Source organism: Haemaphysalis longicornis, unplaced genomic scaffold (assembly GCF_048455015.1).
Source record: "Haemaphysalis longicornis isolate Haplotype H1 unplaced genomic scaffold, Haemaphysalis longicornis Haplotype H1 scaffold_12, whole genome shotgun sequence".
NCBI lineage: Eukaryota > Metazoa > Arthropoda > Arachnida > Ixodida > Ixodidae > Haemaphysalis > Haemaphysalis longicornis.
The window spans coordinates 56,024,939-56,052,529 of NW_027526225.1; the positions used below are offsets into that span (position 1 = coordinate 56,024,939).

General features: G+C 48.1%; 2 protein-coding genes across 5 annotated transcripts in view; one reads left to right on the top strand and one right to left on the bottom strand.

Annotated features, from left to right (window-relative positions):
• The window catches only part of Kermit (PDZ domain-containing protein GIPC-like protein kermit), a 46,152-nt gene extending 25,916 nt beyond the window's left edge, over window positions 1–20,236 (bottom strand). Inside the window, exon 1 of the mRNA XM_077693315.1 lies at window positions 19,558–20,236. Within this exon, the coding sequence (XP_077549441.1) occupies window positions 19,558–19,854 (297 nt within the window). The 5' untranslated portion in view covers window positions 19,855–20,236. The remainder of the gene's footprint in view (window positions 1–19,557) is intronic.
• LOC144162679 (RUN domain-containing protein 1) overlaps window positions 15,016–27,591 on the top strand; it is a 42,289-nt gene continuing 29,713 nt past the window's right edge. Inside the window, exons 1-2 of one of the 4 annotated variants that reach the window (XM_077693313.1) lie at window positions 15,016–15,037; window positions 24,606–24,736. In XM_077693313.1, the coding sequence (XP_077549439.1) occupies window positions 24,615–24,736 (122 nt within the window). In that variant the 5' untranslated portion in view covers window positions 15,016–15,037; window positions 24,606–24,614. Of the gene's footprint in view, window positions 15,038–21,451; window positions 21,474–21,885; window positions 22,096–24,605; window positions 24,737–27,591 lie in introns of those variants that run through there. The other 3 variants (XM_077693314.1, XM_077693312.1, XM_077693311.1) reach the window with 3 other exon arrangements.

The following is a 27,591-nucleotide window of genomic DNA, read 5'->3' on the forward strand; positions in this document are numbered from 1 at the left end:
ACAATGCAAAAGAGTTTATTAATATACTCCACGGGTTTTTCTGCTACCCCACTGATGACACAGATGTGATTAATTGTTGAGTAGCCTTTTTTTTAATTCCAGCCTGTCACCTGGGTGGTTCGAAATCTATAGCTGTCATTTATGCGGTGAACCATGTCTTTGTAAAAAACTTGACAACTATGCACAACTATACAAAGTCTTCTGTGTGCTGGCGATATTTTAGGTGATAGCAAACGCTTGCCGCGGGAGCTAGCTATGGCAGGTCAGGGTATACTGTTAAAGCTGCTTACGGATGTCCTGCCACAACGTCAGTTTATTTCACATATTTTGCGCAAAAGACAGCTCTACACACGCGGTGGCGCGCAATGCAAACAAGAGTAACAATCCTTGAGCAAGGCCACCTTCCACCGAGTGCAACTGAATAAGATAAAGTAAGAAACGAAGCAGCGCAGTGATACAGATGAGGCAATATGTTGTGAAGATTGTGTCAGGGAAGTGAACGAGGGGATTGGGTAAGTAGGAAAGAACTAAGGCCTTTCTCTTTCGTCATTACTAACGACTGCCCGAACGACCTTGAAATTACACAAATGACAAAGTCGTAGAGAAAAAATAAAGGGGGGGGGGGGAAGCGAAGTAAGATGATTCGATTGATTGAGTGCAGGGTTTAACGCGTCGACGCAACGCAGGCGATGAGGCGCACCGTAGTGGAGGGCTCCGGATTAATTTTGACCACCTGGGGATCTTTAACGTGCGCCGAAATCTCGTACACACGGGCAGCATTTTTGCTTTTCGCCTCCACCAGAAAAGCGGCCGGCCGCCGCGGCCGGGAATCGAACCCGCGACCTCGTGCTCAGCAGCGCAAAAAGGGGGCGAAGTAGCAGCTACGCATGGACGAGCCGTGAAGAACGCAAAATTTCAACGGTGCCAAGCGCTGAATGCCGTCCTATCTTCCGTAAAACCATGCAGAGTCATTCAATGCGTTGGTAAAACACATTGTTGGGTAAGTTGGTGCGTGCTTGTTCTAAAAATTAGAAGGCACCAATTAAAGGGACCCTGCAACACTGCCGATAAACGCTTTCACTCTTCCCTTCGCGTCTGGAAGCACTGTTAAAGCTATACAGTCATCGCCACCCGAAGCGGCACTGCGGGATCTGCTCGTCGCGTGCATCATATGCGCCTTACGTTTCTGCTTTATTTTCGTGGCATTTTTCAAAACTCGCTATCGAATGCGTTCATTGCTGGAACTAAAGGAAACCCGGCCAATAGCAGCTACACCGCTGTAACGACGTAATTCGAGCGCAAGAGAGAAAAGTCTTTTCAGCAAGTTTCTAGGTTATCTGATGAACATAAAGCAGTAATTTCTGGCTGAGGTACTTTGCGACCCCCTAATTAAGTATACTTCATGTGTTTGTTGACTACGTTTTGAAAGCATTTTGGATATTAAAAAGAAAGAAGTCGAAAAAGGCGTTGCAGGCACCGAGCTGCACAGGTATACGCAGTGACGGAAATACGATACGTGCAACGAACGCGGCCCAAAACAACTTCGCAAAGAATTAGCTGCCCCCGCTGTCCCGTGTATACATTTGCAAATACCCTTTGTAAACACATCCTTTTCGTTGCCACGTCACAATATCTAGCTTGTATCTCGCGCCCTTTCGATAGTGAGGAAAACAAACGTGCATCGAGCCCTCTACAGACCGATGTGGGCGCGTTTCGGGGGCGATTCTTGATCTATAATTCCGTCACGAACGAGCATTTGAACGACCGCGTTTTGCTTCCTCTAGAACGGGGTGAGCAGACGACAGGCTTCACTTAGCTTCAGCAATAAGTACGCTGGAACCCGCATTACGTGCTGCAACGCACATCTTTTGATCCCGTCTGCGAGCAGAACATGGCGGCCAATAAACGAGTCCGCTGGCTGCACTCTATAAAGCATAGCGACGCCCGTCCCTCGTTTGACGGGAAGTACTTCACGTTCATTCGCAGCATGCAAATAACTTGTCGCTCTCAGTAACGGCACTTCTTCGTGCGTGAAAAGGGCTGGCTGACGGTGGCGTACGTAGTGGAGCGGTGCGAAACGCGGCAGTGTTTGCTGTCGGGCAGATAACCCTAGTGACGTCCACGGTCAAGGTGCGTGTCGTCGCGCTGCGAACGCAAAGCGGGCCCGGAACGAGAACAGCAGCCGGCCTTTCGTCTTGCAACGACGGCGAACAACCACGCAACTCCCGACGCCGCCACAGCGACGGAATTCCTGCTCGACGAAATACCGAAACAAGCAATCTAGAACGCTTGGCTGCGGCCGCAACCCACACAAGCAAGAACACGGGGAAAGGCTATTTCGAGGTCTTCCACTGAATGCGCTCCGCCTGCGGCCCCCGTTTCCACCTCGGAAATCAAGCGCTCATTCGGGAGACGCGCTTTTTAACTCCTTAGCGCTCCACGCTTGGCCGCTCAAGCCTGCGCGGCGAGCTAGCGGGAACCACCGCTACCCTGAGTTTTCTCGTTGAATTCGTCAGACGAGAAAGGAAGGACAAGACGGCTGTAAGCGCACGCACATGAAGAGAAAGTGGCCGGGCAGTATAAACACGCTGAATAATTCCGGCGTCCCCAGAAAGCGCGCGGGTACTTTTTATCTAATCGGAACATCTGCCCTTTTACCGAGTCGAGAAGCTCGACTGAAGCGTGGAGCGTGCGCTCCTCCTTACCCTCTTTCCCCCCGTATTCTACAATCTCAGCTGCGCAAGCCGCCATTTTTTTTTTTTTTTTACGTCCGCTTCGCTTCAGTCAGCTGTGAACTCCACGCGAGCAGTCCCACGCAGCGAAGTCGCAAGCCGCAGACGATTTTTTTTTTTCACACACTGCAACGGCCGGCACAGCCAATTACGGCGAAGTTCACAAACCCGCGCAACTAAAGCCCCTTTCCAAAAAGGCGACGACGGCGATTCTGTCTGTGGCTGACTGACCCAATTGCGGCATTGTTCATCTGCGCGCGACGGTTCGCCTTTCAGCAGGGCTACCGCCAACCAGCCGTGCGGGCGCTGCACGCAACTAGCCGTCCGCGCCGATCCGAGAACTCAATAGGCACACGGGCCGGGACACGGGCAAGAAGAAAGGAAGCGAAAAATATGGCCAGAATGGGGGAGAGAACGCCACAAAAGCAGGAAGCCGACGGGCGTGGGCGGGCAGAAAACGCTATTCAACACACATCGTCTGCTATGGATGTCATAGACCTCCTGCACGCTTGATGTCGTCTCTGCTCGCGTTCCGCTATCATGTTCCGCGCACATCAGTGTCGCTCGGAATAACGTCCCGTGGTGCCATTTGAAGCGAATTACGAGGTGTCGCTTTTGCTGAGTTCAACCCCCCTCTCTCCGTCTGTGCCTTTATTTTTTGTGCGCATTTTTTTAAAGGATGCTCGTGCGTTGGTGCAAGCGCCGCAGGAAGTGCGCTAGCTTACCGACCTCAGCAACTATCATTTTACCGTATCGTCCGAACAGATTCCGTGCTAGTTCGCTTAGTTAGATGCGAAACAAACGCCTCATGGCCCACAACGTCAATCGAAAATGCGTCTGCATAGTAGTTTAAACGAAAATCCTAAATGCAGACACAAAAGCCTGCGTACGCGCCAATCAATCCTCCTCCGGATTAGTCATACCGGAGGGGAAAGCGCCGGAGTTCAAATTGCGGGTGCAACGCACGAGTGAAAATCTGGAGCGGGGTTTTAGAACGTTTCCGCTGCCACGAAAAGGTACATCGGGAGCCGCAGACATGCAAGATATATGAAACTGCCGAACACAGCCGGGAAAAAAAAATGAAAAAACGAACAGGGCTAAACTCGGATACTCCATCAAGCTTCAATCTGGGACGCGTTGTCTCCAGGTCGCTGAAGAATAGATTTTTTATTGTATTGTCATAACTGCATCACTTCAGGCTGCACACGCCATAAATGCGAATCGATGAGCACTGATACCATACTGATACACGTACAGATTGGATATATAGTACACATATACACCCGCCGCCATGGCTGCTAAGGTGTTGTGCTGCTTAGCCAAGGACGGGGGTTCGAGCCCGGCCGCAGGGGCAGTTTTTCTGATCGAGGAGAAAAACGAAAACGCCCGTGTGTCGATACTTCGGCGCACGTCACGTTAGAGAAATGTGGAGCCTGCCTTTACCGTGCACCTCATAGCCCACGTGTAGCTATAAAGCCCACAAAACTTGAAATTTAAAAATTTGAGACAGAGAAAGATCGCGCACGCACGCACCTCTGAGACCTGCAGATCAGTATTTCCCACACGGCCTTACTTAATCTTCCGGCGAGAGTTACATTTAATTTTTTCACAGAGCATTTCTAGACTCAGTTCTCCAATTTAGTTGCCGCTGTTTAACTGTCTGCCCGTCACAACCCTTCCTCCGTCTTCATCCGGCCAGCTTCCTGTTCCCTCGTTCCTCGCAAGTGCAAGATGACCGCACAGCTCCGCAACCTGTTTTCGTTCAGAGGCCCTCCGTTGCGCCGGGTCAAGATGGGAGCGGAACCCCCGTTGGGAACCAAAGAGGTCATCCTATCATAATCCACGCTCAGTCCTTTTCTATTTTCTGTTCCTACGCGCTGCCTCATCGAGAGGCACGATCTTGACTAAAAAGACGGTCCGGTGCTTATCTAACGCCATCTGCGTTAGGCCGCTCGTGTTCTTTTTTTCTCTCTGCTTTTTGTGGTTTCCCGAGCAACAAGTCCTGAAACACGTCAGAGCGAGGGTGCCTCCAGAAGGTACGGCGAAGTCTTTAGGAAATACATCATTCCTGACACTTTACTGCCCCACTGATAAAAAAGGGGAAGTGGGTGGGGAAGGGGCCAGCTAGTGTCACTAAATAAGGCTTATTTAGTGACACTAGGACCAGCCAGCCGTTCGCGTCATTCCGGTAGATCTGGCTACGCGATGCTGGAAGCGTTCTCAGAACGCACCTAACGTGACGTCAGATCACGTGACTGCGCACTACAGCCAAGTGCGTCGCGGGAACAGACCAAAGCAGTCTAGAGGTCAGGGAAACGTCTCGCTCAGTGACGACACACTTTTTCCCACCTCTACGGATGGGGCGCGCACGGTCGACGGCCAAGCAAGCAGCGCGGCTTGCAGCATCGCCTAATGTCTCGTTGGAAGGGTGACCTCGAATGACCCCAGCGTCGTTCGATGATGCAAGAACCTCAAGTGGACCGAGGAAAAGCCAGAAGCGAACCAAACCAAAGCATGACAGTCGCGTGTTACAGACGATTGATGATTACCAAGGTTAACTAACGATACCGCAGTGATTGATAGTAATGGTAAATAAAGTTGGATTAAGGGGGATTATCGTAGTTCAGATGGATTAATGATTGAAAGCAACGTTTAGTAGGGTTGGATTAAGGTAGATTTCGGGTAGATTAGCGCGGCTGTTGTGTAGACGTGTATATAGAGGGTACCCGTTAGCCATCATCTATCCTAATCTACGTTAATCCACCTTTTTACCTACGTTAACCTACATAAATCTATCTTAATTCCTTTCACTCTATCTTATTTCGCCTTACTAATCGTTACTATCAATCCCTAACCAATCATTATTTCATCTTGATTGTATAGCTTAATCCAACCTCATTAAACCCGACGAAATTTAGCGCCTCTACCAATCCAGCACCGAAATACACTTCAGATACGAAAAAGAATGCTAACAAAAGTTGAAGCATCGTGGACAGGGCGTAGCTTATACGCTTCAAATTCTTTAGTTCCTATTTTTCATTCCCATTTCGACGCATTTTCGACGACGACTAGGCATTCAAAAGTGCTCTCTCCCGTTTACTCGCCCTCCTTAAGATATTCCGTGACGTCGGTACGTAACGTCACACTCGATGGCGTCACGACGCCATCGCGGTGGACAGCGGAGCGGCCAGAGAAAGCCATTTTGTTTCGCCACCGGCCGGCGAGCGCACACATCCGTTTATACCCTATTGCTATGTTCGAAATCCGGTTTTTCGCGGTCACACCGGTGAAACAACACTGCGATTTCAAGGCGAAAAAGCACGTTATTCGACTACGCGTTCGGGTATATAACGCATACAGTTATAACTTTTGTTATTGTCCCGCATCACTGTGGTAGCGGTGCACGCATCGACCATGTGCTTCAACGGTCCCAAATTGCACCGTGCACCGCAGTGCTCAGTACGGAAGGCAAGGAGTAAAGTGCTGTGGAACAAAGTCGCGCAAAAGACGGGACTAAAAGAAGAAAATACACACAACGAGCATCGGGCACCAACTAGTATTTTTCACACATACACAGAAAGAATCAGAAGCAGCACAGGCTTATAAACTCAGCTTACTGCGCGAGTTTGAATGAAATATACCAATTGATGACCCCACTTGTCCTGAGTACTCTCTTCCTTTAGTCCAGTTTTTTTACGCGCTATTTTAGTATGTTCTACAGCTCCACTAGCCAACTTGTTAAAGGGCCATGAAGACAAAATACAACCTTTATCGATAAAAAAAAAAAAACTAGCCTTTGGTAACTCACTCAGCTCCATTCCAGCCACGTAAGATGTTTTTCCAACCGAAAAAAAAACAAAAAACCCGCAAAACTCTAAAATTTTGGGCCACAGTGACGTAATATGGGCAGGTGTAGTTCAGTGTTCGACGGAATACCGTCTGGTCAGGTAAAACCATTATTGCAACGGTGAAACGTAGGTCACCGAACAAGTCAAAAAAGCCGTTTGACGTTTCGGTATCCCTACGGGTACCTTGATGACATTGAGCATGTGCCGTGGTAGGCTTCGTAATGTGTTCGCGTAGATGTGGTGCAGATTGCCGTCCGTTCCGTTAATAGTGTCGGCGTCGCCTGAATGATGAGGGAGTCGAGCAGCAACAGATTGCGCTCGGTTTTCAGAACTTTCGCCTCGGCCCAGTAGTCGACCACGTGTCCCGTCTTCTCACAGCGCTCCGCCAGTGCGCTTGTTTTTGGTGCGGAGTACCTTAGGATCGCACAATGTCCGTCCGCGTCCGTGCGCATAGCATTTACAATCGCAAAAAATTACGCAGGCACCGCCAGGATTCGAGCCTGTGTCTGGTAGACCAGGCAGAGTTAGTGTCAGTCGCCTTACCCATTGGGCTACGACCGTGAGTTAGTAACCGAGAGTCAAACGGCTTACTCCCTCGCCTGTAACGGTGCGGAGTACCACCTTAGGACCTCCCAATGTCCGTCCGCGTCCATCCGGGCGCACAACACCATCAAGCGAAAATCAAGCGAAATTCGATTTCAGCCGTGAGTTGCACACTCTTAATAAAAAAGGTCGTAAAAAGGTAGTAACGGCCGTATTTACTAACTCCTTACGAACCTTACTACTCCGCGGTTTTGTACGTAGGCTCTGGCACTAACAACTGCATGGTTAGTAAATTAACTGAGTGTAGGAAGTGGTAGCACTAGATTAAGGTCGTGCTTATGACTAGGTTGTGCATGGCCAGTTAGTAAACGCATGTAGCTCAGGTGAGTGCTATCGCTGGGACTTTACTAGTGGGGGTAGTGGTACTTACTGCCTGCTTCGGTTAGTAATTTCGACAAGTGCTACATTTACTACCTCCAGTTACTAAGTACCTAGTGTATACTGGGACAAGTAACTTGTTAGTATTCCATTAGTGAATGCTCCGACCTTTTTTTTAAGAGTGCAGTTTCGTTTATGGAATAATCAAGGTGCAACTCACGGCTCAAATCGAATGACGGTCGGGGCGCAAGTCGGATGTCACTCGGGGCGCAACTTGAATGTCATTTCGAGTCCCCGTACTCCACACCCTCGCCATCATCCACGGAGTGGAGATGCTGCCATTTTTCTATGGCCCTTGTTTACGTCGTTCCGGCGCTACGTTAATCTTTGCAAATTGCCCGTTATGTGCACTGATTTGCATTCGGCGCACGGAATCTTATATACACCTGGAAACTTGGGGCGTGAAAGGGAGTCTTTCACGTTCACGAGGTCACGGAACGCAGCTTGCTAGTGGGCACGAGCGCAACGTGCACACCGCGTTTCTTGAAAATGAGTGCGAGAGCTTGACTTATTCGTGGGACGTAGGGAATTGCAGCACGTTTTGACGCGGTCCTTGTGGACGCTTCTGCCTGCTTACCGGGATGCGAATTCGTGTTCGTCGCCCTCTTTGCTTCTTTTCGAATAAAATGCTCTGGGTAGCCATTCCGTTGCAGGTCTCTTTCGATCGTCTTCATTCCTTCTCTCAGGCTCTCCGGGTCTGGGCACGCCCGTTTTGCTCTGTTGACAAGTGACGTCACCACTGATCGTTTATGGGACATGGGGTGCATCGACTGAAAGCTCAGGTACCTTCCGAAGTGCGTAGGTTTTTACCAGTGTTGTACACGTTCCTCCAAAATAGGAACGAAAGCTCGTTCCTCGTTCCTTGCCAATTTTGAAACGAGTTCCCGTTACAAGTTCCTTTATTGCGAAAGGAACGCGTTCCAGTTCCACTTCGAAAATTGGAACGTTTCGTTACATTAACGTTACAATTAAGTTTTTAAATTAAAATATAGTGTCGGATAATCCTTGGTCGAAATTAAGTGAGACATTTAAAACTCACATCGAACTACGTATATTATACAAATATTAACACCACCGGCAGCAGATTATCTGGAGATAAAGATAATCAAAAGAAACGCTCCTAGGCGAATTTTTTCAGGGAGCACCGGAAAAACTCCAGAAGGCTCGAGGGCATTTCGGTGGAGGATATCTCGGTGCAGAAATTTCGGTGTACGGACATATCGGTGTACGGGCATATCGGTGTTCGGACGTTTCGGTGCACGCAAATTTCGGTGTACGGACATTTCGGCGACCAAATTATCTGGTGCTTGCCTGTTTGCGACAGCTGTTATATTTTTATTTCCGCTTAACGTGGGTTATGGACAACAATCTGGAGCAGTGAATTTATTTTCTTGATTTATGCCATGTTCGAAATTTGCCAGGTATTTTTAGAAATTCTACATTTATATATTTTTGTTTAATACCTCTTTGGGGACACCTGTTATGCAGCCGATTGAATTTTTTAGCACACGTTTTTTTGTTCATTTATGACAGGTTGTTAATTTATATTCACTTTTTTAGCCAAGACAATTACCCGTGTTTAAGATGGCCTACCGCCTCTTTTGTATTTTTTAAAATTACACACCCTCAAATTGCATAAATTACATGCACACTCTCAATGTACAAAAAGTAACAAACATTAGCTAACCCCCCAGAATGAAGAAAACCTTATGAAGAGTATTACGTAGGCTGGGCTGCCTTGCTAAAATGAATTCGTGAACACTCGTCTAGGATATTGTCGGGGAGGAAAAACGGGCCTTGTGGAAAACAGCCGCAGGATCTAATGTCCTAAATGCTGATTAAGCGCGTACGGGTGGTGCATACAAATTCCACCCATTGTGTTCGGGAAAACCAACCTTCGTTTAATGTTTACTAGCCTACATTTACCACATTTTAATTCTTTGTTCTAGCGCCACGCTCGAATCTCGACCAGATTTCTTTTTAAGCCATATTATTTTCGGTTTCCACTGAAAATCCTACTGGCGTGGTTGAGTGCACGGTCTCCGAATCGTCACCGCAGTGATTTTTTTTTTTATTTAGAACATACTGCTAGCCTCTTATTGGAGGCTTTTGCAGGAATTGGGTGATACATTCAGAACAATGACATAGCACACTTCGCGTTTAAAACATAGAAAAAGCTTTACATTCACCATGGGCCCACGAAGCCTCATAATGTGACACAAAAAGCCCCCCAAAACACCGCTGAGAACACAATGGACACTATCGTTTGCTGGCTACGCCCTTCCGCGCGTCGCGGTCATATCGACGGCGCCCCCACTCCAGGAATCGCTCTTTCTGCGCCTTCAGTCGCCCCCTTGGGAATTAACTCATCAAGTCGCGCATATCATGGACACCCCAGGTATACATCGCTTTCTCCCATTATAAGGAGCAAAAAAAAAATGAATAGGCTAGTGTGACGAGAGCGGAACAGTCGTCTTCAAGTTTTCGAAGTCCAGTCAACGCAATGGTGAAGCACAAGCGACACCCCTCTCTCTCTACTTAGGGGGATGATTGCCGGCGGGGCTCAGCTTTCCCCCCCCCCCCCCCCCCCCCCTAAGTAACGCTACCGTAAGTGCGATCGTTGGTTTGTTAGTTTTAAGTAGAACTGACACCGAATGCAACTAAGGCGAGATTGCTTGAGAGAATAATTAAAACGAAATGCACACGCGCTAATCGATCTTGCTTTTCTGTTGTTTTTTCGCGGAAGTTTTGCCGGGGGGGGGGGGGGGGATGGACTAAAAGCAGCAGCGTCTTGCACCGTTGGGTGAAGTGAAAGAAAAGCGCTTTGGTAACACTTAAAGTATTAGGGTTATTCACATGAATGTTAAAATAACAAAAAATGGTGGAACAGATCCAAATTAACAAGGTTAATTTTTACCATCTGCTACAGAAATTGGGTTTCACGTGGCAATGCTCCGCCAGGGTTTAGCGTTCGTTTCCACGAACGGCGGCGCAAGCACAAGTCTCGAACGTAAAATCATATCAAGTCACGAAATTACAATATTAAAGCTAAAAAATGTTCAAAAAATGCCTGGGACATCCACACACTCAAAATGTATGGGCCAAGACGTCGTGCACCAAAATGTCCGTGCACAGAAATGTCCACACCGAAACGTCCTGGACCGAAATGTCCGACACCGAAATGTCCGGATCCCGTTTAGCAGTCTGTCCGTTTCGTTGGCTACGTTGTTACCTGGTTGATCGGGACCGGTCTGCTCCTGAGCGCGCGGAAGGACGAGTAGGAAGGGTGCGGAGGCACGGACATGGCGAAGGCAGGCCCGCGGAACTAATCCCCCTACCGCGACTAATGCCCAAGTGCCCAGCCGGGTCCCCGTCAACCCAGTAACAACGCATGCGACAGAACGGACGGACTGCTAAAACTCTATTCTTTCCCCGCCAGGGAACAATTCTATCGGCCAGACGCGCATTCTGGCCTCCCCAGACAAACGATGGAGGGTGAAAAGCATTCTCGCGGCTACGCTATTCACCCGTCGAACGCCGCGTAAGCAACCAGCATGAAAGCAAGCACAAGCTGCGGCCTGCTGCGTGGTTATTCTTCTGCCTTTGACCTTCGAGGAAGCACGTACGGCTGAAGGGCGGGCAAACTGACCATCTTATAGGAAGCGAAATGCAGTAGCGCTTTGTGGATTCTTGTACTCGAGGCTTGGCATCAAAAACAGCCAAATCCCAGCGATGTAACGGCAGGAACGCCGTTCCTGCCGTTCCTTCAAAAACGTAACGAGTTACCGTTACAGTTCCACCAACCCTTAATGGAACGGTGGCGTTCCTCCGTTCCTCCAAAAAGGAACTAGTTCCAGGAACGCCGTTCCTTGTAACGCCGTTCCGTACAACACTGGTTTTTACGAGCGTTTTACGAGCGTGCCCAGAAAAGAAATACAGCCACTGGATTCCTCTTCCACGGTAAAGGTGATCGTGACGTCATACAGAAGTCGCCGGAAAGTGGCTGCGGATTCACCACTGCTCCATGTTTTCTTTAGTATCTGACCGGAAATCAAGCCTCTCTCTCTCTCTCTGTCGCCATTACTGGTTTGAAGTTTGCGATGAGATCGATATCCTTGTTATGGGTACAAATCATTTTTTTTTTTAACGAACCAAGCCTGTATTTTGTCTTCATGACCCCTTCAATGTAACGAGAAGGGAGCACTTCGAACGGCAAGTCTGCTACGGACCAAATAACCTACACAAGTGATCTCCTTCGATTAACCAGTCCAGGGTAGTCCGCGGGCAGTCCTAGAACTGCCCTCGGATAGGAGACTCCATAGGAAGACATAAAAAAAAAAAAAAAAAAAAACAGCGATCGCAGTACGCGGACGAATTGAGGAGGCCCAGTGTTGCACGGCCCATCAATGCTCCGGCGTCTGCGAGAAATAAAACGCCGCCGCTTCTTCTGAAGCAACCATGAGGCCGCCGCCGTCCTATTATTAGGAAGCATAGTTACCCCCATACGCAAAATTGCGCATCGTTTAGTGTCTGCGCTAGTTCGCTACTCATACGCGTCCCGCTCGTTCGAGCGCTCCGTCTATAAATATGCCCGGGACTATCTGCTGCGCACACCGACTGCACTGCAGGCATCCCAGCAGCAGCGATGAGTTCCTTATCTTCGACGAAAGTCGCTCCCCTCCTCCAGGGTGCGTCCCATTCAGCCGGCCTACGGGATGGATACACGTTAGCGCCGAGCGCTTCTGCTAATGCGTCCCCTGTAATGGACCGAATTGGGGTCACGTGAGCTCCCTGGGCGCAGCCATTTAGATGCAAGGCAAAGATTGCGCTCCCAGCAGCAGGTTACTGCTGCACGACGCAACACAATGTACACTGGAACAGCTTCGCGGCTGATACCCGCAATGACCCAGTGAAAACGAAACGCCCAAGGGACCCGAATTCGAATTCCGCAGCGCCGACATTTGACAATGATAAGGGTGATAGCAAACAAAAATTGAGACAGACGTTGAGGACGTATGGGAACGCGAAAGCATTAGGTTTTATTTCAGGCGGTGCGATCCTCTATGTCTAAACGGTGACGTCTGTCGTGATCATCTGTTGCGGCAATGTCTCCGTTGTCAGAGGGATATATATGTCTGGCGTGTAAGCAGACGCGTTCGCCCGTGAGTTAAGAAGCCGGGTACCCTGGAGAGGTCATGACATCACGAACAATATACTTAGAGATCTTACCCGCGGTCGAGGAATAAGCCTCCGCCTCACCCTAACCTATAAACAGGAAGCAAGCAGTATTACCAAGACTAACATGTACCTCAGCTAGAAGGCATCCTCTCTCCAAGGAAGGGCGGAAGAACCGCCAGACTGCTGTAGTGGATAACCCAATCAGCAACATGCCGTACGGGGTTCCCAGACAGTTTATCGAACGCCCTTTTATCGAACGCCGTTTTATCGAAAAAATGCCCGTTTTATCGAACGCCGTTTTATCGGAAGTGTGGTTTTGCGGCTTTGACTGTAATTTTCGGGGTTTATTTTGTTTAACTGGCCATCGCGTTAACCTGACCTGCAGTTAGCTTCATTCTACATTGTCTCTGCGGTGCATTGCATAGAGAAACCTGCCTATGTATGTTGACGTGTCTTTTCCGTGTTTTTGATAACCTTTTTTTTATTCGAATGTTTTTTTAATTTGTGTGTCTTCCTTGATTGCACTCAAGCTTGTATGTCCCCCTTGTTTATATTACAGAATTTGCAACTATAGTAGTAACTATTATAGTAACCCCTTGCGCAATATTCCTTACATATACAGTATCGGCGTATTTAGGTTGTTGTTGCCAAATGCCATGCGCCATCATTATGCGATCCAGTATTGTCCTTCCCGAATTTTTCACGTGGTTTGCACACGACTCCTACTCGGACCATGTGGTCACATTGTTGGTATCTGGAGAAATATCGTGCCAAGGACTTCGGAAAGATTACTGCTATATACATGGAACAGTGGGAGGATGGGGGGGTTCCGACAGTGAAATTAAGTGAGGCCCCAACAGAGGTGGTACAGTCTAAGAGAACTCGTCACAAGTGAACCCGTCACGGCCAACTCGTCATGGGCGAACTCGTCAAGTAGGACAGGTCGTCATAACATCTGTTGATCATGCTCAAATAAAAAAAAATACAGGGTTTCGTATAATTTTCCACTTATGCGTCGGCGCTCTTATGACCCTCCTTCGATTCACCAACCTTACGTTTCCTTGTAGGTCTAGAAGGAACACGCCGGACCAAACAGGGAATTTTGTTGGTTTTTGTGTGCTTCGTTCAGCTAATCGCACGGGCCATATTAGATTTTCTTTGCTCGTTGTCAATTTGTTTCAATTTTACTTTTTTATTTCCAGGTAATCGGCTGACGGCGATCTGTTGAGTAGGCCTTCACGATTTCTCTTTTTGGTGTTTACTATTTTGATCTTAATGTTTTTTTTTTTTTGCCTTGTGATAAAAAGGTAAAAGAGAATGGGTTAAAAACCCCAGACATGCTGGGGTGCAATGAGGAGGGGAGAGACGAAAAAGAACCAACCTGTAGTATGGTGACTAATTTTGTAACTAACTTTTTTCTCGTTAGTTCTAAGCAAGACATCGAGAACAGTAGGACAAGGCTTGGTAACCTCTTAGCAACTGAACTCAGGGCCCATTAAGAATTAAGAAGGCAGAAATCGGTGAAGACTTTTGCTGGCGTTCCAGTTAGGTTTTTGACATTGGACTCACAAGCGCCAAGTAGTGCCTTACTGAAATAGAACATACGCGGCGAAATAATTAGATTGTGTGCCGACACGAAAGCGGTCTATACAAGAAAGTACGATAAGGTATTCTAGTCTATACGCCACAATGGTGCGATATGCTTCGGGTCAGAGTTTGGTCTATAGACACAGATATTCGTTAGGGCAGTACCACCTGCGCAATGAACAGAACAAAAATGTTGTGGAGATAAATTTCGCGCATCACAAAAACAAAAAGAAAGCTCGCTGGAAATAAAAGCCATGACTACAAATTCTGTTAAATAGGCTCGCTTCGGAGACAAGATTGGCAAATTACACAGCGAGGAGGAAATTAAAAAGCTTACTGCAAATTTTGTTACAAGAAAAGGACGAAAAAAAAAAACACTTTCGATAAAACGGCTTCGATAAAACGTCCGTCGATAAAACGGCGTTCGATAAAACGGCGTTCGATAAAACGGCGTTCGATAAACTGTCCGGATCCCGCCGTACGGGAATGTTCCGCAAGCGTACCTGACACCAACGCAGCTGTCATATCCTGTTTACCGTACCTGGCTGACTCTCGCCTCCTCTTTTAAGGAGCAGCGATTATTGCGGTACATCAAAAATGCTCTAGAGCTGCAGAGTTTGGCAGTCAATGGAGACGGCTTGTGTAGGGTAGTCGGAACCACCGCTGGTTCTCGCTCGTCGTGACGGGTGTTGGTTGCAGCGGTGTCACTTGGTAAGTGTTCTCGCTGCCGCGAGCACTTGCCTCCTTGCTCGTGTGCGCCATTTCTGTGTTCCCCTGCATCTTCCGAGGCGTATATACTTCCACGGGGACTACGTTTCACAGCTGCCGCCATAGGCGGATCCAACGCAGTAGAGACAGCTCAGACATACAGAAGCGTGTCCAGTGTGTCCTCTCGTTACCATCGCGACGATGGAAACACAGGAAGCGATAACATAAAGCGCTTTGTGTCCCCATCCGTAGAGCTATTGTCCCCATCGTATACGTGTTCCAAGCCGACAACTTTCCTGCAATCGAACACACAGAAATGGCGCAAACATACTTAACAAGGTCCTCACTACCGGCCAGAAGTGCTACAAAGTGACCTCGGTAACCGGGAACCAAGGCGTGCCAGGGAATGAGAGCGCACTCGCCCCAGCGTTAAAGGAGCCAAGAAGAGAAAATACAACTTCGCTTAATTTGAAAGAACTAGGATTCAGTCTCTCACTCAGCTCCATTACAGTACAGCCACAAAAGATGTTTTTTTAACGAAAAAAAGCAAGAAGTATTTAAAAACTTTCAAATTTTGCGCTACAGTGACGTGTTATGAGCAAGAATGACGTCATACGGCCCAACGATGAAACATAATTTTCAGTGCGTTAACTGCACGTTAGCATTCAAGCGATGCGGTCAAATGGAACTAGAGGCTCCATTTACAGACGTCCAGTCATGTGTCGTCGCGACAGCTCAGTTAGGCGGCCGCCGACCGCACAAACAAGGTTCCGTGACGTCATAGAAAAGTTGCGGGAAATTGGCTAGGGGGTCGCGACTGCTTCACACGTTTTCTTCATATCTCCGTTATTTGTTCGAAGATTGCGATGATATTGGTATCATTGTTATCAGGTCTAAGCAGTCTTTTTAATAAACCCAACTTGTATTTTGTCTTCATGGCTCCTTTAAAGCACCACATGCACTGCCACACTCAAGGGCACGAGGGAGGCAACGTGGGACCAGCTGATATCACCAGAAATCGGCTACGGACAGCCCGCCAAAATAAACAAACGCAGATGCAGACAAACACGCTACCCCGTGTACACGTCTTTTCAACGCTCTTTGTCTATCCATCCCGGTTTGAAAGATGAACGTGGGTTTGTTTTTGTCGCTGGCATGTCACTCCTTATACTCCCCCGGCAAATCGCTCACAGTGCAGATTTTATAACAGCGAGGCTGTTTAACAAATGGTTATTTTTCGTGTCTGCAGTTAAAAATACCAAGAAAATGCCCAGATTAGCCCAGAAATTTTACCTGTATTTTACAGCGGGCTAAGCGGAACGCACTAAGGCGTAGCGTAGTTTTTCTTTTTTTTTTTTTATTATTGCTGGGGTAGAACGAAGTCCACCCATGGCGTGAATTGAACAAGGGCGAGCTAATTCACGAACACTATAATGTGATCTGCACGCATTATCTCCTGTCGAAGATAACGGCCCCGGCATTCCTCCGCGTTCGCGATAATGACAACGCAAGGCCGTCCCTGGAAAGGCACGGTTTGCAAATTTTTCGACCATAAATATGAAACCTTAGAAGGCTGTTGCTGTGTGGTAGTCAACTCATGCTTTTTTTAATGCGTAACTGGAAGTAGCCGTAGCAGCGTTTAGGAAAAACCCGAAGCGAGCGAGCATTATCTGTAAAACAAACAGAAAAATAAACACAACGTGTCAGCACTGCTGTCGTTTACTTGCGCCCACTGCGTAGAACTGCGCCAAGCCAGTGGGCACGTTTTCTTTTCGCGCGCTCTTCCACCATGAACATACAATTATTTTCATGCATCTCCTGTCCTATCTTTCGCGACACAGAGTACAGTTTGAGTTCCATAAACGCCCGTCCAGTTTTCTACATTCCCGAACTCGGGTCCCTGTACTTTTATCAGTTGTTGATAAACTTTATTGACACACACGAACACACACAAAACCCAACGTCACAGAACCCGGACTTTTTGTGGGTGTGCGTCAACAATGCGTTCTGAAACAACAGCTGTCGCTGATACACGATAACATATCGACACAGACACGAGTTCTCACTAAAAGTTGCTTACCGCGGCTTATAATCAAAGTCGATCGCAATTGCGTGCCAACGTTGCAATGCATATCTCTCAGGACGCGTCAAACGTCCGTAACGGGGGCTGTGGCGACATAGACGCCTTTATAATGGAGGGTATAGATTGACTCACTAGAGTTAAACTTTTCTAGGGGGTAACTTTACGCACTGGCGGACATGCTTGATAGTTTCGACTAGTCACAATGCCATAATCAGGTTAGGAACACCCCAGAGAGAATGTAGAGCAAAAAAAAAAAAGTGGGTTATTGCTACTTTTATAGTTTACATAGCCGCCTCTTTACTTAAACGTACAAAGGAAACTATGGTTGTCGCATAAAACTTCATTTTTTTTAAATGAATGTTTATTCTCTCTCTTCCTAACGGGCAAATTTACACCGCCACAGCCACGCTCGACTGTTCAGAGCAGACGTCCCCTGCTTGGACAAGCACAAAATCAGGCATAGAACATTTCGGTATCGAAATGTCCCTCCCCCCCCCCCCCCCCCCCCCCCACCCCAAGAAAAAAATGGGGGGTGGATATAACTTTTACAGTTCCCTCATGCACAGACAGCGCTCTACGTCCCTGCGTGCAGCCATATTAACGCTGATTTGATTTTTGGTGATTTGATTGTAGGGTTTAACGCGCCGACGCAGCGCAGGCGAATTTTGACCGCCTCGCAGGCGAATTTTGACCGAAATCTCGTACACACGGGCGTTGATGCTTTTCGCCTTCACCAGAAAAGAGGCCGCGGCGGCCGGGAATCGAACCCGCGTCCTCGTGCTCAGCAGCGAACGCCTTCGTGTGAACTAGCGCTATAGATAAGTTCAAAAGCGATTGCGCAAAGCTTCCAAATAACAGAACTTAGAAACAGCCGCAAACAAATCTGTAACAACCAATGCTTCAGCGGTTTCAGCTACCGTGCGAAGACTGGAGAGGGGGCGTGTCTTTGAGACGTTATTAGCCTAGTTGGATCAGATTAATACGTTAAAGCTTTACTGTTCCTGTATTCCCGTACAATATATTTTTTAAATAACTAAACGCGCAATTTGCGCCGCGCTTTCTGGCCCCGGCCCTCCTTTCGTATTCAACCTGCAGTCTTGACGTGCTCAGCAGAGGTAAGATGGCAATTCCCATGCGCCGACAACCGTCGTCAAGTGACCTCAGCAGGCCTCGTTCCGTGCCAGCAGTGGCGTGCGCCGTTCATCAGCGAACCGTACACGAAAGGGTCAACCTCCCGCCCAAACCAAACCAAGAGATCGGGTGCGGCGGCGGTATTTGACCCGAGGAACCGCGCTGGGCCGGAGAAGTCACCGCACAGCAGGTGTAGCGTTACGCCGGACCCACAAAAGCGTGTCGACGCGGCAGACGCCCAGCTATTTTCTTGAGCCCTCGCAGCAGACGACGCGATCGTCTGCGGTGGGCCACCACGCCGGGCTACGCACACAAGGGGAGTCGTGACGGCCGTACGGGGCCGTACTCGCGGGGCTCTTTGTAATCCGGCGCGGTCTGACCTAATCCGCCGTTTGGGGAGAATGGAGGAAGAAGAAAAGGTCCGCCTCGTTGGCCTCTTCTCTTTTGTGGAAGGGGGCGAAGAAGAAAATAATAATGTCGGGTGAGGCAACGTCGGAAGCAGCGCGCGCGTGCATGGTACTACGTCGGAGGAAGCCAGGACTGGGCAGGCGGCGCCAAGCAGAATTTTCCACTTTCCTACCGGTCTACCCGCCGGCACGCGACGTGAGCTGGCCCCCGTGCCAGCGTGTCTCGTACGAGGCCCGCTCTATGCAGTCTTTTCAGGTACTACCCGAGAACACAAGAAAGAGAAGGAGGAGAAAAAAAAAGAAAAGGAAACCGAGCGCTGAAAGCTCCGCGCTGACCGCCGCAGTGCAGTGACGTTTTGTGCGGTGGCCTTCAACTGTTCTCGTGAGCTCACGATTTCGATGTCGTTACGTGCATTACTTACAACACTGCGGGGTGATGAATCTGTAACTCGTCGAGTGGATCCCGCAACAATTGACACACGCTGCTGAAGACATAAACATCAGTGGAGTTCAAATGTTTGGCGCTTCTTTTGTGGTGTACCGTATGAGACCCACGCACCAAGGGCAATGCGTAATTTTTGACGGTGTAATATTAAACGTGAAACTAGCATTATTTGTGTGCCGTTATGCAAACGCTATCAGCGAAACTGGATAGTCTGCTTTTAACAGAGGCTACTCTCATAACTTACAAGCACTGAAGCAGCAAACGCGGTAGAAAGGATTCCGTGCGCTCCTGCGAAACTGGACTCGGCGAGTGTCGGGCTCGCATTGGTTACGCCGCGGCGGCCCCCCGGATCTCTTTCGCGTGCGTGTAGAAACGGAGCGTCACATAACCCGCTGCGCACGCGAGATTTTCCCCGTCCATGCAAGCAACCTTCCGGAAGCGCAAAGGCCACACTCACGTCTGACGCCGGGAAGTCGTAGCACTCGGCGATCTTCAGGTAAAGCTCCTTGATGTTCGAGAAACCGGAGATTATTCCCGTCGGGCTGCCCTGGGCCTGCTGACAGTGGAACACGAGCTTGGGTTTGGGCGCGCTCTTGGACAGCCCGTCGACCGCCGAGCCGGCGGGCGACGACGCCGGGTGGACACCTCCGCCGCCGTTGGACGTCGGCGAACCTCCAGAACCGCCGTTCGAATCGGCGTCGCCGTCGGGAGACAGGGAATCCGAGTCTCGCTTCTTCTTGCCAAACAGCGGCATGTCGATGTATCCCTGCGGGAAACCGCCACAGGCCCCCGAAAACCTCGCGCACCGTCACGGCTTCCGAAATGACACCGGTCTCTGGCAGGAAGCCGCCAGCCGCGGCACCGCTGACCGCCGTCCGTTATCTAATCACCATGACCGCGCAACACTCGCACACTTCACGGCACATCGGCTGGAAAGGGGCGCTCATTAGAGGCACATAACGCGGAACGGGCCCACAGTCGCGGGGACACCGCTGGACAATGCTGGGACCTGGGTGTAATTGGGAGGTAACTGGTCGCCGCCTCGGGGTGCCCCACCTACCTAGCATGCATCCGCGGCGCCCGCCAACCGACGAGGCCAAGCGACTCTTGCCTCTCGCCACAGAACAGGGAGGATTTTAGAGAAGCAAAGGTCTAGCTTTGCCTGTAGTGCCAGAAAAAGCGTAGTGGCGGCGTCGTGAACTACCCAGTACGCCCGCTTGATGGCGCTGTAAACACGGCTTTGTAAACATGGCGGATGCTTTTTGCACAGGCCGCTTGAGCTCCTTAATAACATGGCTGCCCTCGCACGGCAGCCGCCGGCTCGCTGCTCCACGGCCGGACTCGACTCTCCTCCTCCCGCGCGCGAAAGGGGCGTCGAGACCGGCCGTGGCTGCTCCTGCTGGCTCCTGGCTGGCACGCTGGTCGCGTGTTTACTTGCGCCGCGCTAGTGAAGTGATGTTACGCCAGGTGACCAGATGGCCTCGACTGGCACAGACCACAGTGAGCAGCAAGTGAGAACAAATCGTTTATTGACATCCGCAAGTTTACAGAGGCCAGGACATCATTTCATTTCGATCGCTGCAATTGTACGTCGCTTTCGTGACATTTTTTTTTTGCCATAACAACTCGTTCACTTGCGCTAAGATTTCGAACGAAGGGCACAAATGAAGTATTGACGGCGACAACGGTTTCCTTTGCACCGTCTTTCTAGCGGAGTGCATAACACTCACCTTCTGTTGGAAGAATCGAATATTCTGGCCTCGACAGCTGCCTTCCGATGCGGAATTTCCCACATTTGTCATTCCACAAGCACTCAATTCCCGTGTTTTGCCAGTCCTCTCAACAACTGATGGACGCAAAAGCACATAACAGCAATAACAGTCACGAAACCGGTGCTCCGCGCACATTGAAACCGATTGAAACGGTCGGCCGTTGCAGCGGTTTCAATTTGAATTGGCGGCTTTGTGGTTGCGAATTCAGAAACGAGGTGGTGCACCAGTCGGCTGTTCGTAAAAAGTTGCGTACATTTTTGCTCAACGGATGTTTGATGCGGAACTTGTTAATAGTATTTTTAAATAACACATTGTAAGCGAACTGTGTGGGCTCTTTGAGTCACGGAATGAATGTTTTGTATTCTATACCAAAAGTAACATTTTGCCTGCGCCGTCTGGTGGGCTTGATGGTCGAAAACAGCGCTTTAGGTTGGTCACGTGGGGCGTCGATTTTTACGCCGCCTATAGGGAAGACAGGGAACGTCCAAGCTTGAGAGGCCCTCTCGCGCCGCCGCAAGCCACGTACGGATGAGGGGGAGCAAACAAGTTTACGGCCAACGCCGGCACGCCATTGGACGCGGCCCCCAGGTGGTCTAACCAGGTGAGCGACACATGCGCGCTACTACCGCCAGGGGCCGCTACTACACACTTTAACTTGAAGCACTAAAATGCCGCAGTATTTCTCTACTTTTAAAAAAAGTTTAGTTCAAATTTTTGTCGCAGCAAACTTTAGCGCTCATAAACATGTTATTTTGTTAAATCTAAGTTATGTAAACTTTATTAGAAGCATAATTGTGTTTTTTTTTTAGTTTTTCCGTTGTGCTGTAGTCACTGTGGTCTTTGTTCCGCTTTTAGTTCCTGGCAGTTTTTATTTGTTTGGTGGCAAGGACAGACGTATTGCGCATCTCCGCGCGTGTTACTTCGACTTTTTTGTTGAAAACGTTGCCGCAATAATTAAAAGTCATTCAAAGCTACGCCACCCTGTTCTGTGGCTGTGTGTGGGCGTCCGTGACGTCGAGCGTGACGTCGAGCAGCACACCGACACCCATGACGACCTGACACTGAAAAGAAATAAAAACTAAAAATACTCAATCCGCCGCTCAGGCTTGTCCGGAACATCTGTGCGTTTGCCGCCTACTGTTTTTGGCCGCAGAGACGACCGAGCCGTCTACATTTCGTTGCAATCAGGAAATTCCGAAGGACCGACCTTGATGGACGCTCAGGCAAGGATTGATCTCCAACCGTAGTTCGTTTTCCACCATCTGATCAACGCCTATTCGGCGTTTCATGCCGCTACCCGCATCCAGTTCCGTGATGCGTTGTTTAGACTCTCACATCACGCCCAATTTCACTTCGCGTGCTGTAAAATGTTCCCTCGTACTTTACGGAAGCCTCACTAAAATCCTCGTTGGAGCCGAGTAGTATGTGACAGCTGTGGGGTTCAATTACATGGCTGTTTCTTTCTTTCTAGCGAAAACGTAAACAACTAGAAGAAACGAACAATTCCCACGAAAATTGCATGTTCGGGCAATTCTACGATGCGCTGAAAGTAATCAATCAGTCGTAGCATATCCAAGCTCAACATTTTTCTGGCGGCGTAGGGACAAATGGACATTTTCGGGATGTCAATTTATTGTCTTCCTTTGGTTTGTGCGCGCCCGATTGAGCGACATCTGCCTGTTCTAGATAATAGACGTGTCCAAACAGCGATGAGTACGTGTTTAGGTGATAGTAAGTGATCTCCAATCCTCGGAGAGTGGCATTTCCCGATGCGGTTTCGATTCCTTGCGACTGAAATTCCTATAAAGGCCATTTCAAGGCAGCGCTGCCCACATAGATACATCAACTGGACAAGTTCATGGTCCGCCGACGCTAAGCGGTTTTGTTTGTTTGTTTGATGTCGTTAAAGCTGTTATTGTGCAGTGCATATGCTTGCTGCGGTAGCATTAAATGCTTGCAGCCCATAGCAACAAAATGTGCACTTTACAACGTTAGCAAGGCTGCTGCGAAGCTTTTTGGCCGAATGACATTTCAGTACAAGGAAATTCTCCGTTCACATTTAGTAAAAACTAAGTCTGTCTTAAATTTTTGTCATAGCTGTGCTGTTTCTTGACATTTAGTTACACCCTAGAAAGTTCAGCAAGAAACAAGAGAGAACTGTGAAGAAAAATTGGATTAGGACAGGCACTGATATAATTTTGTGGCACACTCTCTGAACATTTAAGGAATTCCTCGTTAATGTTCGATGAAAAAAACACCTAACACTTCGTTTACCCTTTTATCGCAAAAAATGCCAAGTTGGAAAAAATTAGATACGAACGAAACCATCTGCCTGGAGGGTAACCCAGCAGTCGAGGTGCCTCCTGAAATCGTGGTTGACCGAGGCTGATGAAAATGGTGTTGTTGGTCAAGTTGGAGTAAGTTGGTTGTTGATTGCAATTTTAAAAAAAAATACGGGGGGCAAACAAGAAAACGATAATGGGCGTAGTGCTAGACTGTAACCAAGGTTTATGCTACTCGTAGTGAAATAAGGCATCAAAGGAAAACAAAAACACAAGTGCACATCTCCCAGACCATACCTTCATAAACTTCACGCATTGTTGTACCTTTTTCTGTGTGTGTAGCAACCTCAGTCGAGCCAGCATAGTTCTTTTGGCGTTTCTTAACTTCTGGTTGCGCCTAAGTTAGTAGAAATGTATTGCCCTTCTGTGGGGACTGGGCTTGTTAATTGAAAAGGTTTAGCTAAGCACACGCGAGAGGAGAAATCGAAATCTGGAAGGGTGAGTTTGGAAGAAAAGTATGCAAAAAGAGAATTAGCTTAGCTGGAAGAAAAGGTGCAGCATTGAGGATAACGCACAAGTCCAGCCTCTGTTCACAACCTGCGGGTGAACTCCGTTGGCCATATTGTAAAATAACTGGAATCCCGGTAGCCCATTCTTCTAACCATGGAAGATGAGGCCGTGAAGCTCAAATACAGCCTGGTTCAGCTTACGCGAACTAGCCATAGGTAACTCACTCAGCCCTACTCCAGCCAGAAAGGCACTTTTTTAAAATGCAAGAAATATTGAGAAACTTTCAACTTTTTCTCTTAATACGTACACAATATGGGCAGAAAGGGTGCAATAAAGCACAGCACCAAAAACATATTTCTCAGTGTGTTAACTGCACTTTAGCACTCAAGTGATGTGATCAAACAGAGCTGTAGGCTCCACTACCATCGCCCGTCGTGTTTCTTGGCGGTGGCATTGGTCAATAGACGCCAGTCTCACGAACGAGGTTGCATAACGTCATGGAGACTTCGCCAGAGGATGGCTGGTGTGTCACCATTGCTTCATCTGTTTTCTTTGTTATCTGGGTTATTTGTTTGAAGTTTGCGATAAAATTGGTATTGCTGTTATCGGAACAAACCTCTTCTTTTTGTCTTTTTAGTACGCTAAACTTGTGTCTTGTCTCCATGGCCTTTTCAAACTGGCACTTGTTCTCTCCCATCCCATTGTTCTGCCTGTGGCTGCGCCATAAACTTGTCAAGCGGATGATAATTCGTGCCAGGGTGTTGCAATAAATCGTTCATGTGAAGTATTGGGAGCAGCTGAAAGCACTTGTTCTGCTTGCGGCATTGAAGCTTTTGTTCAAGGCAGCGCGAAGAATGAACGAATGGAGCATTCTTCTTAATTAAGAGAGCTGGTGGCTGCGCTGAGTGAAATCCTGTTCCTCCTTTGGTGCGTGCTTTCAGGTGATACAGATGGAAGCACTGTCTCTGGATGACCCGGGCCGAGAAAGTCCGGATGATGAGCGTCCGTCGGAGCGGTGGGCTCCAGTAGGCTCGAGTGAAATCGATGACCCTTGGGATGATCCGGAAACGTGGTGATATACCTTTTCTGCTTCTTCTTCTGCCTTGAAGTGACACGTAACCACTGAGAGCCATTGGCCATGATGTACTGTTACAACCCTTTCACTGTATTTACACGATTGTAGGTCAACTAGAACGTAGGTTGACCAACCACATTGCATTGTGGTGGGTCAACCTACTGCACACCATTTCACATTGCTGAAAAGAATTTAAAAAGTCAGAACAATTAAAAATGTGAAGTGTACCGCAAACAAGAGTAGCGAACAATCGTATGGTGTGTCTAGGAACTCTATCGGTCCATGGCCTGATGCTGGCCGTAAAAATAAGGTCGACTGTGCCTCCATAAGTGCATTCTCTAACTCGACAGGTATCGAATAAAAATATTAACCGATGGCGTAAGCCTTTCACCACAAATCCGTGAGAACGAACCCAGGAGCACATTTTATGGACACCATCTTGGCCTCGCGAACTTTGTCATGCACTTGCGAATTCTTTAAAACGGGGTCTATGACCCTTCATTGCGTAAAACGGAGTAGCCAACCTCTCCACTGAATAAACCAGTTTACCTATCCACCTGAAAATCCCATATTCTGTTGAAGTGGTCATAACTTAAGCTTTTTGTTCGGCTCCATGGCATAATTACTACCCGTGTTAAAATCGTTTCTTTACTTATTACTTTTGTGGTAAGAAATTTATGAAAGCTGCTCTCCAGTATCACTTCTATTTAAGTTTCCCCCTGAAGTAAGAGTGATTTAGCCACTTTTTTAAGCAGTCTTTCATGGTCAGCTCTAGGTCACCTGACCTGCAGCTGGTCCTCCTCGTCAGTGTCCTTACTAATGCTGCTGCTGCCGTCACAGCTGCAGCAGCTGGCACAGCTGTCGCGGTCCCACAGCATGTCATTGTCCAGTGTGAGCCTGCACTTTGCAAAAGAGCGCATCACAACATCGTGTGAAATGGCCGATCATGCACACCCACCTACACAGAGTGGCCAGGGGTGCCCTCTTCACACACACGACTGGTGTTACTTCTCGATTGTCCACCGACAGCCACTCATTGTATTTGCGGTGCAAAAGGTCTTTAAAGGAGCCGTGAAGGCAAAATACAAGTTGGGTTTATTAGAAAGACTGCTTAGTCCCGGTAACAGTGATACCAGTATCATCGCAATCTTCGAAGAAATAACGGAGATATGAAAGAAAACGTGTGAAGCAGTCGCGACCCCCAAGCCAATTTCCCGCAACTTTTCTATGACGTCACGGAACCTTGTTTGTGTGATTGGCGGCCGCCCAACTGACCTGTCGCGACGACACATGACTGGACGTCTGTAATGGGGCCTCTAGTTCCATTTGACCACATCACTTGAATGCTCACGTGCAGTTAACGCACTGAAAATTAAGTTATATTGTTGGCCGGTATGATGTCATTCTTGCTCATAACACGTCACTGCGGCGCAAAATTTGAAAGTTTTTAAATACTTCTTGCTTTTTTTCTTTAAAAAACATCTTTTGTGGCTCTAATGTAGCTGAGTGAGATACTGAATCCTAGTTCTTTCAAATTAAACGAAGTTGTATTTTCTCTTCATGGCTCCTTTAACTCTTTTGGGATCGCCCAAAAAAGTGATGAAAAAGTGAGGTCTCGCTACAAATTTTTTATTACATAAAGCAAAGGCACCATCCTACCTTAGCATATACCAAAATGCAGCTAATTATATGTTCTTTGACATACAATACTAAGTTTTACTTCAACACTGATGATAGAACCATGAAAAAATCTTAAAGTAAGAACTTTGTAAAAAAACTACAGAAAAAGATAGAAAAAAGCGTAAATATCAACATATTAAAAAAGAATAAAATTACTTCAGGATATACAAAATCTAACACAATACTTTGTTTCTTCATCGCGAAAGTTTGATGCGGCTAGGTGTAACTGGTTTTTTGTTTTGTGCGTGATCTCTTTGGCACTAGGGCCATGGCTACGTCGTCACCCAGGTACACGCCGGGCTTTCGTCTCGGCGAAAACTTGATCCCTTTCTGAGATGGTGGCAGGAGATCACCACCATAGGTAGTTAACACCCTAGCGAACAAATATAAACCAGCCAGAACATATTTCAAGCGCACATACCTACTCCAGAGACAATTGAAACCGAAACCAACACCCACCTTTGAGCGCGATTTGATGTTCCAGGCTGATCGACACCTGAATCCTCACTCGAGCTGAAATCCGATCTCTAAAGCTGCATTCCGACTCTTCACTGCCACTCTCATTGTTAAAATCCACAGTAGAAGGCGAAGATATGAGAGACGAGATGAGGTGGATTTCTTATCGCGCTCGCGCGAGTATGACGCCATGTTTGTTTACATTCGAAACCACTGCCCATCAGAATAAAATATCTGATGAGTTGCCGCCTGGCGATAAAAAAAGAAACTTCACAAAAGAGAAAACTATATTTTTCAAACTATCTCCTAGATGTCGCTAGGTGTTCCATCAAGCGAAAATTTGTATTCTGCAGGCTCATGAAACCATCGATCATATGTGATCGATGGCCTATGGAGCGGTCCCGAAAGAGTTAAGAGTCCTTGATTCCTCGTTTGGCTTGCCATCACTGGCAGGACAAGTTTCAGTTTCATTTGTAGGTCGACCACCCAACTTTAGATTTTCAAATTTGGATAAATGGGTCGACCTACAACCGTGTAAATATAGTACATTGCCCTTGGGATGATCAATTGGTTGGTTGGTTCCCGTGAAAAAACCTGGATTGATATGAGAAGGTGGAACGTTTCAGCCATTGACTGGGACTGTACAGAACTGGCATTGGCTTTATGATTCGGAACATCACTAAAATGGTGCGATAGGCTGCGCCCTGCTTCCTGAA